Source organism: Populus alba, chromosome 14 (genome assembly GCF_005239225.2).
Source record: "Populus alba chromosome 14, ASM523922v2, whole genome shotgun sequence".
NCBI classification, from domain to species: domain Eukaryota; kingdom Viridiplantae; phylum Streptophyta; class Magnoliopsida; order Malpighiales; family Salicaceae; genus Populus; species Populus alba.
In genome coordinates, this window is record NC_133297.1 from 5,991,068 (window position 1) to 6,003,423 (window position 12,356).

At 35.0% G+C, this 12,356-nt stretch overlaps 2 protein-coding genes across 2 annotated transcripts; one reads left to right on the top strand and one right to left on the bottom strand.

The window, feature by feature from the left end:
* Positions 1-23: 23 nt before the first annotated feature.
* LOC118041386 (probable methyltransferase PMT15) lies at positions 24-4,540 on the bottom strand. The gene is made up of 6 exons (XM_035048699.2): positions 3,685-4,540; positions 2,196-2,406; positions 1,814-2,111; positions 963-1,355; positions 418-495; positions 24-322 (listed from the first exon to the last, which is right to left on the bottom strand). Exons 1-6 carry the CDS (start codon positions 4,345-4,347, stop codon positions 79-81), a joined length of 1,887 nt encoding a protein of 628 aa, XP_034904590.1. The 5' UTR covers positions 4,348-4,540; the 3' UTR covers positions 24-78.
* A 5,590-nt stretch (positions 4,541-10,130) lies between these two features.
* LOC118041243 (F-box protein PP2-A13) lies at positions 10,131-12,055 on the top strand. Its single transcript, XM_035048502.2, has 3 exons — positions 10,131-10,729; positions 10,805-10,923; positions 11,434-12,055. The coding sequence occupies exons 1-3, from the start codon at positions 10,406-10,408 to the stop codon at positions 11,873-11,875; spliced, it is 885 nt and encodes a 294-aa protein (XP_034904393.1). The 5' UTR covers positions 10,131-10,405; the 3' UTR covers positions 11,876-12,055.
* Positions 12,056-12,356: the final 301 nt, after the last annotated feature.

The following is a 12,356-nucleotide window of genomic DNA, read 5'->3' on the forward strand; positions in this document are numbered from 1 at the left end:
AGAATCGTTCGAGTTTTTTAAGAATGAAATTAAAATTAAGATACCAAAAGAAAGAAAGAAAGAAAGAAATCTCCATCTCTAAGAAACAACCAGCCCTTGATTCTGGCCAGGTTTAGGCGCCGTCCAATACTTTTTGGTTGCAAAAAGAATCTTCTCCCTCTCGTGAGGGCTGCTCTCATGGTCCGCAATCCTGCCATCCCATTGCATCACATCTATGATACTCTTGACCTTCATCAAGATGTCGACATCGTCTCTCATAACAACACTCCCTTCTGGCCTCAAAATCCTGTCCATTTCTAATAGAATATCTTCCATATCACACCTGCAATGTCAAGCATCAGTTGGTAAGGATCGGTGTCTTCACGTGCACGAGCCCATCTAGTCGGAACCCACATTATAATAACATCAAGAAATTACCTCTCCTTGTAGAGGCTGAAAACAGAATCAGCATGAATAAAGTCATAAGTCCTCGGGTAAGTAGACATGGCTTCACACCTGCAAAAAGAGACAAACAGTAGCAGTTAGCAACAACCCCCAGCATGACTGAAAGAGCTTGAGCACAGTGACAGCTTAAGGACTAAAATTACCAATACTTTCAATAGAGAATATATTATCCTTCAGCTTGTTTGATGTCTCGCCAGTAATGACAAATAAGTTTTGCCAACAATAGACTAATCTGAAAGTTCAATACCATCTGTACAAGCAACCACCAAAAAGCAGCTGTGGCCTCGTGGGTCTGGGTGGTTTACCTGCTGCTTTTCTAGGATACCTAACAACAATTATGTATATGATAATTTTAACTTCTCTTCACACTGTTAAATGACTTCTCCTGTTTAATGCTTGTCTTGAAATGTTCCTTGACTAGTGAAACTACCTAATCACCCTTGGTTAAGTGAAATCCTAATTAACTGATCCCTTAATCAAACTGCTTATGTCCAATTAGATTGAGATTAGAAGCATACCAATTCTGATACGTTCCAATTAGGCCGCGCTCGAAAATGACCCCTAAAGTATTGGTCTTTGCCTGGACAGGGACAACGTTCATAACCCACAAGGGATCGTCAACAAGGGCAGCTGCAAACCCTCCTAGATGCGCATTCATATCAAGTAAGTTACGGTACCGTCCAGTTTGTGCCAGCTGATAGTCAATCTTCTTGTAATAAGCTACTCTTCTTTTCCACAGCTCCGAGTTTTCAATGAAGTTTCCAGCTGTAATTCCCTCCAGGCTTCCCCTGCTAATCCTTGGAGGGATTGCATTCAATCTCTCTGGCCATTTTGCTAACTGCCCACCAGCTATATCTCTAATGTCTGACACTTCAGGCAATGGCGTCAAACATGTCTCCATCTTGGTGTACCTACAAAACAATAAGAATAAATCAAACAGTGTCAAAAGCAATTAAGCATCACAGGAGATTCGAGGGATAAATTGTTTGTTTTGAAAGTGATGTGATCGCTACTCTTTTTCAGCAACAAAACCAGAGCATAGAGTGCTCAAAAGAGAAGGCAGGAAAAAAGAGTGTCAACTAAAATTAGGGTTTAGGTGGGTGAAAAGGTTAACTAACAAGGTTGTGAGTAATAAAGAGGGAAATCCCAACTAAAGAGTTACTACTTCAATTGGCCAGCTGGTGCCATCTTTATAATCCAGTTGGTTTTGGTATCACTACTCGAGTGTTCTTTTCTTATGCAATTTACTTTTTCTATTTTTTGCCTGCACTTACTGCAAAAGGAAACTCGTTATTTAAAGCAAGGAACACCGTCTTTATGAGTGTTCCAAGGCATGTGACATTAGAACCAAGGATCGGAAAGTCCTTACCATGCCATGTCTGGATTTTGTGACTTGCAAAAGAGCGGGCGCTTGAACACCTTCCTGTTAGCTTTGCAATGGATATGATTAGTGGGTTTTTGCCAAATGGAAATGTCTTTCCTTTGCACCACTTTTTTCCAGCAAAGGCTTCTAGCTACCTTCTCAATCTGAGATTGCTCTGCTCCAAGATCTTCACGTGTTCTATTCCAACCTTCCCAATGAGCTTCCCAGTTAATTGGTGGCCCTGATAGAATCCAGTACCCGCCGGGACGTAGAATTCTATCAACCTCAATCAAGTATTGACCATCTGCTCAGATAAGTCTCAAAAATCAAATCATAATGCTTCATTAAATAACCTGGAAGTTAATGCATGTCTGCAATTTGGATTTACCATATTGGCCCCAAGGAATAAGGCAGCGAGAGCAATGAGCCATGTCAAAAGATCTTGAAGGGTAAGGTAGCCTTATGGAAGCAATAATCCCAATCAATGCAGGGACTCCACGCTCAAGAGCAAATTGCACCTGAGACACATGAGTGTCTCTTGGCGCAAATGACACTGCTAGGATGTTCCTTGAGAGAAGGTAAGCTCCCCAGCTTGCAACCTGCGACATTAACGTCAGTAAATTTTCTTTAAAAAAGAAAGTAAAGGGACTGGATTAATCAAACAGAAAAGCCAAGTGATCGAACAAGGGAATTAATCAAGGTCAACAGGACTACATCATGCATGACAAAACAATTTGCATGATAACGTGTATTGAACAAGTTACTTGATTATCTTTAGATAACCCTTGGAATAATCATATTAAAATAGTCCTGATTAATGAAAGATAATTATGAGAAAGTTGATAAAAATTAAAAGGGAGGGGGTGGCTGTACAGCACATCAAGGGAAGGTTGATCCTGTTAATCAATTATTTCCACGGTGTTTTTCTTACCTAAGTTTTTAATAATCAAACTCGATTTCAAATGGCAAGAAGGCCGAACTAATTAATTAGTGATTGCTTTTGGGTAACTTGGTTAAGCAAAAGGCATTCCCTAAAATTAAACGACACGAAACTATAAACAAATCATAATTATCTCTTAGGAACCACTTTACTTGAGATCGAAGAATTTAATTTAGTGAAGAACACGCACACAACCTTGTCTATTCAAACAGTGAATTAATGTGCTTATTTTGGTTGTTTTACTTGAAGAACAAAAATAAAATTAATTTTGTCTGGTTCCACACTTTTGTTCCCTTTGGTTTGAGAGATCAAGCTTGTTTTGCCTGCTATGTAGATGAAATGCATCGAGATTTCGTGTTCGGCCTAAGGGTTTTCTAGTTCAAAGATGGTTGGCCAACCTTGACTGCAGTACAAATATTTATGACTCTGCATATTCCATGCTTTAAAAATCCACCTCTTCTCAATATAACATGAAACCTCGATTTCCAGATCGAATATTTTACCCAAATTTCCACTATAACTATTTTACCATTTCTTCCCACCAACCACTGGCATTTCTTCCATTTAACGAGGCCACTAGTGAAAATTAATTAAACCTTATACTATTCAATTATTTCCTCCAGAACTGAAACTTGGGCCACCCTAATATTTTTCAAAATATACCACTATAATAAAAGAGGAACAACATCAAATTAGACTAATTCAATAGAATTTCCCATTGCCATAGAACTAGAAAAATAAAAAAATCTAACCTCCATGTGCAGCCAGCCTCACCGGCAAATAATCTATTTTTAACCTTTTCAACAATAATAAAGATAAAACTCGAAATAGCTATAAGTAACATCAAACCACCGGTTCCTCGTGGACCGGGCGGTCCGTCTCTTGGAAAGACCGTAAAAAAGTAAGGCTGGGATATTAGAGTAAGGACGTTACGTACCCCGCAACCGGTATCTATGGCAGTCCTTATTGACCCATCTTTGAGATTGATCAACTTCCCTATGTCATCTATGTAGGCATCAGCACCGCGAGGAAACATTGTTCCACCACCTGGGAACCTGAGCCGCTTGCCTTCAACACGAACCCAATTCTGGTTTTTTTTCTCAACCGTCAGCTCTTTATGTGGCACATTAGCATACCATGCGAATTCTCTACTCTCCGGCCACCTAAATGGCACCTTATAACCATACGGAGCCGGCACACGACACTTCAGAATCTCACGGCTTTCGGGGCAGTGCCTCTCCCTATATATAAGTCTATCCCTATCGAATTTCAGCGAACGTTCAACATCCTCGCATGGGGTGTGCTCACTGTATTTAGGGTCGCATGGCGGGAGGTGATGTGCACGCGCAACCGGAGGTGGCGGGTCCGGAGCAAAGTGGTGTGCCTCGAAGTCCAGCGTTGTGGTGTTGTGATCTGGTGGGGCGCATGGAAAAACTTCGTTGATTGATGATGATGTGTTGCTAACAGGGACATTGCCACGAGAGCTCTGATAAAAACCTACCAAATAAAAGATTGTACATGGGATTATGGTTAAGGTGATTTTGTAAAGATTGAGTTTCCTGGCTTTGAGTGGGAGGTAAGAAGGAGATAGTATTGCCATTGAAAACCAAACAAAAGCAGAACCAACCCCTCAATAACAAGAGATCAAAGACATAAATGCGTGTGTTTTCGCATATATTTATTGATATTTGATATATAAATGCATGTGCGTGGTTTTTTTTTTTTTTTAGGGAGAGAGGGAGAGGAAGATTGAATGTAAGAGTGACGAGTGAACTTTGCAAGAGGTAGATTATGGACGGAGGCAAAGAGAGGAGGGAGTCTAAAGAGGAGGGAGATTGAAGAACACGCTCCCCTCGAGAGTGGTTTAAAGGTTGTTTATAAGACAGAGAGTTCCGCTGAAGCGTGTAATAATTAATAAAATGTGTGTGATTTTTAATGTGGGCGTAAATCAGATCGGATTCTTTGCCCACTGTTTCCTATTTCGCCAATTTTTTAAACCCTTTTTTTTATTGTTTCCTTTGTTATATATCTAATTTCTATTTCTATTATTGTTATTAGTATTTGCTTTGATGATATAACAGCCCTTTTTATAAGATAAAATAAAAATTCCTATTAAGTGTTTTTCCTTATATTACTCCAATATTTATTTTATGGAAAAGATGTAGATATAGAATGAAGAGATAAAAAAAAAAAGTTTTGAAACTAAGTGAAAATATTTTTATCTAAGTTTGTGTATTTTCTTTTCCCTTTCTATTTATTCATCCTCAGTAAATAAATATTAATAATTAGCAACAAAATATATAAAATGAATAAAAATATTATTATTTTATTTTATTTTTAAAGTTTTACCGCCCTAAATTGTAAAGAAAAATACTATGATTCTCAATATCTAAGATCACAACACTTAACTACATAGAAAAATTTGATATATTCAGAAAAAAAATTTAATTCAATAATCTTTGTTCCTAAGAAATAGCCTATAAGGCTATTTAAATACAAGAAAAATATCATAGTTAATAAAATATTAGCTTGATCTAATTGTTAAATAAAAAGTTATGCTTGTTTTACTATACTACATGCTGGACTATTTTATAACTCCTCCAAACATAGAAAATCTTAACAATTAAAAAAATAAATAATAAGAATAATTATATTAGAAATAATAAAGAAAGTTCCTTATGTTAGTCCCCTATACTTGAGAAAAACTCACTCTTGAGTTAACTGTCAGAAATTAAACTTAACTACTCCAAATGAATAGATATATGTCATTATTGTTAGCTTAATTATGAAGTAGCTTGCCTTATATCTTTTATCTTCAAAATTTAATTTATGATGTATTCATGTTAAATACAAATCCATGATCTAATATTATACTTTTTATTGTTATAAAGTCCATTTATAATTCTTTCCTAAGTTTTTTTTATTTCAAACTTGATCTCTTCATCATCAACAACTCTTTATACTTCAAGTTTTGTATGTAAAGAAACTCCAAGATAATCTTCCATGAAATTTATCAAAGACTTATAAAAAATTATGGTATCTACCATGTCACAATTTGTAAGATCTTCATTTGTGACTAGAAGATTACAACTTATCAATGTCAAAAGAATGAAACTGTTTTTGAGCTCCTCCTTCGACCATGTCATCTTCAACATAATCAGATGACTTTGAAATTTTATTTTTACTAAAGTCCTCCAAATAAACAAGTGGTTGTCCAAATAAATGGCTTTTAGAATATTCTAGAAAAATATCAACTTGATTTAATTATAGGATTAAAATTTATGCTCGTTTTACTAAAATATTATATGTTGGACTTTTTTTGAACTCCTCAAAACCTAAATTTTTTTAACAATTAAGAAAATAACACAATAGCAATAATCATGTAAGAAACAAAATTCCCATCAAATACATTATAAAATTTTTTGGTTTTTTTTTTATTAACAATCAACAGTTTCATTGTACTTTTTTTAAAAAAATTATATAAAGTGAATTCTCTCTAGTTCTCCATCCCCAATTGAAATTAACAAAATTGACAATTAAAATAATTCTAAAAACAAATTTAAAATTACCTGATTCATTAGGTTTTAACAAAATTAAACTACCTGTAATTTTAATTGTATTGGTTTTATCAGTGTTCTGAAAATACATACATTTTTTTTTTAAAAAAAACATGGCCATGGGAGAGACAATGGCATTGATACCAGTTGAAAATCGATAATTTGAGCTTTTTCAATGGAAGAGCTGAAAGAAAGAAATAAATTATTTTTTTAGTTTTTCTTCTTTAAAATTAAGATTTATAAAAACTAAATTTGATTCATGTCTAAATTCAAGAAAAAGAGAAGAATAATGTCTTGATATGATGCTTCAATTTATCGGAGTTGTGATGTTTTTGCATGGACTAATGACTTGACTTGAATGTTCCATAGCTAGGGTCGACTGTCTTGAAAAAAAAACTCGTTAATAACACAATTAAAATATAGTTTAATTTATTTTTTAAATACATAATTTGAACCTGAAAAAAATTAATAATGTTATTTTAGTTAATTTAAAACAATTTAGATTAGCTCGTCCAAAATATAATTTAGTAATATTCAATGTAAATTTTTTATCATAGTTTGATCACTCCAAAAATTGATATTATAGTGCATGATATTTTTAAAAATATTTTTTACTTGAAAATATATTAATATTTTTATTTTTAACATTAATATACAAAAAATATAAAAAATAAATTAAAATTGAAAAAAAAGAAGCTTAAAAGACTGATTGCACGGTTCTCTAAGCAGATCTTGTTTTTTAAGCGGTAAAAACTGTAAAATCAAACCTTAAAATATAACGCGCCGAGTGTGGGGGATGCGACCACCTTTTAGTTTCCCCTGGCATCATCAATCAGTAATGAAGGGTGGTCTGATATTCTCAAGATGTTCCAATCCAGTTCATAAAAAAAAATAAAAAAAAATTTACGAGCGATGTTAATTTGGAGATTTCTTTATTTATTTTACAGCTATAAACTAAAAAAATTCATTAATTCCAGCCACAATTACCCATTTTCATTTTAACACAAGCCATTATCGCTGGAAACTTACCGTAATTTCATCAAATTTCAGATAATTGTTAATCAGAAGAGACATGTACGGTTCATTTGTAACACTCAAGTTCCTCATACGTAAATAGTTTTTAATATGAAAAATGCCCTTTTTATAAAGATGAATTGTGCCTTTCTTTATTCGGGGTTTTCGATTTGTTCAGACAAGGGAGAAGAAAAGTGTGCATGGACAAGGATCTCTGACGTGAAGGGAGGTCCCGGCACCAAGAACCCCTCTCGTGGGGTTGCCGGGTTGGGTATGGGCCCTCAAACCGACCCCATTGAAGTTGCTTTAATCTTGCTTTATCCATCTATTTGTACACTCAAAACAAAAACAAAATTCGATCGGAATTTTGCTTGCCGATGGCCGATGGGAGAGGAAGAGACGGAGTGCTATAGGCCCATATACAACTTGATCGGAAATTGTGTTCATAACCTTTCAAGGAAGGCTTGGGCTGATTTCTACTTAAGTTGAGATATGTCATCACGATAGAAGAAAACTTAACTCGAGGCTTGTCACCAGGCCCATTATTACGAGGACTGATTTTTTTTTTTTTCCACACAAAGATGCTTGTATATCCATCGATTAGTAAGTGATTACACACTTTTTGTTTTTTAATTTGGATATGTTTGGTTTTTAAAAAAAATTAAATTGATATATTTTTTTATGATTTTAATGTATGTATATAAAAAAAGAATAAACAAAGAATACGTTTGAAAAATATATTGTATTACACTAGCAAATACACAGTACCACAAGTCCTTATAAAAATCATAAATGAAGTGAAAAAAAATAAAATATTATTAGGAAAAGCTTGACTAGTCGTAAATTTACTCATAACCCATGTAGATTCATATCAAAACTCACTACTATTTTGTAATTTTAGGTTTGTGACAAGTCAAGCTCGTCTGATCAATAATCTTTCTCCGAAGAAAGAAGATGAGGGTTGTTTTGTTTATTGAAAATTCAATAATTCAACAAATCTAGGATAGGAGCCAGAGAACATGACATTTTGAACTCAGTCGTCGTCTTCTAGCTCCTTATCCAGCCATTGTTTTATTCAGTATATATGGAAGCGACCATGTTGTGATAATATGCTTACGCTTGCATGCATCACCTGATCTTGATTTGGAACTCAACAAGAAATTGATGAATCCATAGAAGATTTTGAACTCATTCCATCTCAATCAAATTCATGCAACACGTTATCGTGTTGATTCTTGATTGGTGGACTTTATAACAATATAGAATTATACGTCCTTTTAATTTTTTTTTTAATTAAACCCTTGATTGTTCATACACTAATTGATAATAAGGAGTATATATTAATAAACTCTCCCCATCTCTCGCCATTGGCAGAGCCTGCGACACCGTGGCCTAGCAAATTGCCATGAATGGTCAGTACTGCGCTGGGTTAGCTTCCTCACTCGGCTACACCTACATGGAAGATAATATTATTATTGGGTTTTGTTAATTCAGCCAGACTAGCATTAACTTGACCACGCAATTAGTCGCATCAAATCACATGACAAAGCAAGGCTCTCTACCTGGTTTTCACACGTGGAATTAATTATCCATCTCCTCCTCTAAATAATTGAATAGATGGAGTCGGTTTCGATAATCAAAAGTTGACTAAAAAACAACTCCTAGATTTTGAAAAAATCATGAGATTAATTGCATGCTAATATAATCTTTGGGTTTTTAGCTGATTCCTGCCGTGTTCTCTTGTCGAAGAAAAAGGATTTTGGCCCCTATATATATATATATATATATATATATTATATATATATATATATATATATATCTCTTCAAGATGATCTATCGAGTTCAAGGAACCAAGCACGAAGACAAGTGGCCCCGGCAACCCGACTTGCCTGAATCGGGTCCTTCAAGTGGAGAGACAGGATGTCATTACATGCGAAGTGCACGTTAGACGATGAACTACGTATGAAGTGTCCACCCACAAGCTTATCCAGAGAGGTTTTAATTTGTAATAAAACAAAGCCACCGAGTACACATGCCATGAGTTGGCTCACGTTGGAAAGGTGTAGTTATCTAGTTAGAGCGTGTGCTTGTTCTACGCTGACTGTACAGTGTCTTCGGAAAATTCCAACTTGCAATTTTTCATATAACATTTTCATCCTTTTGTGTCTTGAGTGCGAGAGTACTAGATTCTGTTTTTGGATGAATTTTACTTTAAAATATGTTATTGATTTTTTTTGATGATTTTAATATACTAATATCAAAAATAAAAAAAAATAAATTTTTTTTAAATATATTTTAAAGCAAAATTCACTTTTAAAATATATGAATTTCTAATATAATCATCCTAAAAAAATTTTAAATCATTAATTTTAATTTTTTTTTTCTGGAAAAGGCTTGAACATGTAACCATATTATTTTAAAAAAATATTTTTCATATAAATATTTCTAAGATCCAATGTTATTTTTTTGAAATAGCTTAATAATATATGATCATTATCATTTAAAAACAACCAATTAACTAAATTATAACTAGGTCTAATCGCATCTTCAACACCATTTATATGCAAACAATGTTGCTCTTGGAGAAGCTAAGAACACGTTAAGACAACATTTCAGGATTTCAACTACAAGTTGGGAGAGTTCAATCAATCACATTAGACATTTTTAATTTTAATCCACTTTAGGTGAAAAATAAAATAAAATAAATATGCCACGTATTTAAGGAAACATTTACACGCGCTGTCTACAAGCGTGGGATTTTAAAACCTAGGACTTTCCGATTTCACAATGCTGTACTGCTGCTCACCACTGGATAAGATTCCAGGTTGTCCACCTCAAAAATATGGGAGCAGCTGAATAATCACAAACTCAACTGTTCCAAACCAGCTCCAAGTTTTAACCACTCTTCGACTCCATATAAGTACCTAACACTATCTCAAATTCAGGGCCCTCTGTTTCCTTTTCTTGTCACCTTCAACTTTCGTGACCCATTAATTTTGTACCCAAATTCCTGGCTGAAAGTTTCTATCTTCGATCAAAATCAGGGTTTTGGATTCAAGGGGATTTGTTTTCTTTCTTTCTTTTTTGATGGGTGCTAATTTATCTTGCGCTACTTTGTGTGATACAAATGGAGAGGGTCCTTCTTCGAAGCCAAGGCTTGGTGACATACCAGAGAGTTGCTTAGCATTAGTTCTAATGCACTTGGACCCACCTGATATCTGCAAATTGGCTCGTCTGAATCGGGCTTTTCGTGGTGCTTCTTCAGCTGATTTTATATGGGAATCAAAGTTGCCTTCAAATTATAAGTTTATATGTGAGAAAGTGTTAGATGAGAAGACTGTAGCGGGTTTGGAAAAGAAAGATGTTTATGCCAGGATGTGCAGGCCTAATCCTTTTGATGATGGCACAAAGGTATGTCTCTTTCTGTCTTTGAATTTCCGTGTATGTTTTGCTTAGAATAAGATTGGATGGTTTGGGCTTTTACAGGAGGTATGGCTGGATAAGAATACTGGTGGGGCTTGCTTTTCAATTTCTTCAAAGGGGTTGGCTATTACTGGGATTGATGACAGGAGATACTGGAATCACATTTCTACCGAAGAATCAAGGTGATATATATATTTAGACAAATTTTCGTTTTTTCATTGGATTGTCAGATCCAATGGGACACAGAGAAAATATTGTCAAAGGAAAACTTCATAGAATCAAGCCTTTTTTGGTGGTTTGGCATGAGGTCTTCTGTGCAATCAAATTTCAAATTCTTGGCTTTAATATGGATTGTTTGTCTTTCCTTTTTAAATGCTTTGATTAGTATGATAGCAAGTTTGTACATTTGAATAAACTCAATTTCATTTCCACAAATTGCTATTTGCACTTATTAGAGATTGTTCATTCTATGCACTGATATATTTTAGTTTATTGAATTGAGTTGCTGTTATTGAATTTAGCCTGACACTATTTAATTTTTCATTCAACAACATACCAGCAAGAGAGACTGTTTATTTAGAACAATTTAAACTATGTATTTATTATCCTGCTTATGGTTGTCTTTATGTCTTCGGACTCTGAATGCTAGAAGGAACACTGGACTGATATATTGTTCCTCTTTCTGGATTTAGATTCCACACAGTTGCATATCTTCAACAGATTTGGTGGTTTGAAATAGATGGAGAGTTCGAGTTTGAATTTCCGAAAGGGGTGTATAGCCTATTCTTCAGACTCCAGCTTGGCAGGTCCTCAAAGAGAATGGGTCGTAGAGTTTGTAACTCTGAGCACATCCACGGCTGGGATATTAAACCTGTAAGATTCCAGCTAACAACTTCTGATGGTCAACGTGCAGCATCCGAATGCTTTTTGGACAACCCTGGGAAGTGGGTTTACTACCATGTTGGGGATTTTGTTGTCGATCGTCCAAGCGAATTAATGAAGATCAAATTTTCAATGACTCAGATTGATTGCACTCACACCAAAGGAGGTCTCTGTGCTGACGCTGCCTTTGTATACCCCAGTAGCATAGGCAGTGAGATTTGTAAAATGAACAAGCTTGCTGGTCAGCATTGAAGAAGAAAATATAGGTTGGTTTGTTGGGATTTGTAGAGTTTTCACCCAGGCATTGTATTTATTTGATCCTCGTAATCTTGCAGGTCTTGAATAGTCTTGTTTGTAGCACTTGTACATTATGGTTCTGCTAGTTTCCTGTATTGTCTGCCTAATTCGTAAATTTTCCTTGAGCAAACAGAATTGCCTTCGCACGTTTTTCTTTCTGGGTAAAGAAAATTTTGTTTCTTAGTGGAACTTGCATCCTGTTTTTAGAAAATCTAAAGTGCAACCACTGACTGATTGGCTTCTAGGGAACTCCTGGTTTTATTTCGAAAGTGAGAGCGTGCTGAATAGGATTAACAGCGAGATACATAGCAGAGATGCTATCGCCGACTGCCTCAATGGGCCGGCAAGGACTAATGTGAAGATCTTGTAAAAGGGAACGAAGCCAACGAATCTCAGCAACAAGAGCAGCAGAGGCACCATTTTCAGATTCTGCACT

Excerpts from the sequence above, each read along its gene's own strand:
- LOC118041386 (XM_035048699.2), bottom strand. The coding sequence starts at position 4,347 with ATGGCAATACTATCTCCTTCTTACCTCCCACTCAAAGCCAGGAAACTC. Across the intron at positions 496-962 it reads ATTGGAACGTATCAGAATTG|GTGTGAAGCCATGTCTACTT; the intron begins GTATGCTTCTAA and ends CTCTTTTTGCAG. Across the intron at positions 323-417 it reads TTCAGCCTCTACAAGGAGAG|GTGTGATATGGAAGATATTC; the intron begins GTAATTTCTTGA and ends TTGACATTGCAG.
- LOC118041243 (XM_035048502.2), top strand. The coding sequence starts at position 10,406 with ATGGGTGCTAATTTATCTTGCGCTACTTTGTGTGATACAAATGGAGAG. Across the intron at positions 10,730-10,804 it reads CTTTTGATGATGGCACAAAG|GAGGTATGGCTGGATAAGAA; the intron begins GTATGTCTCTTT and ends GGGCTTTTACAG. Across the intron at positions 10,924-11,433 it reads ATTTCTACCGAAGAATCAAG|ATTCCACACAGTTGCATATC; the intron begins GTGATATATATA and ends TTCTGGATTTAG.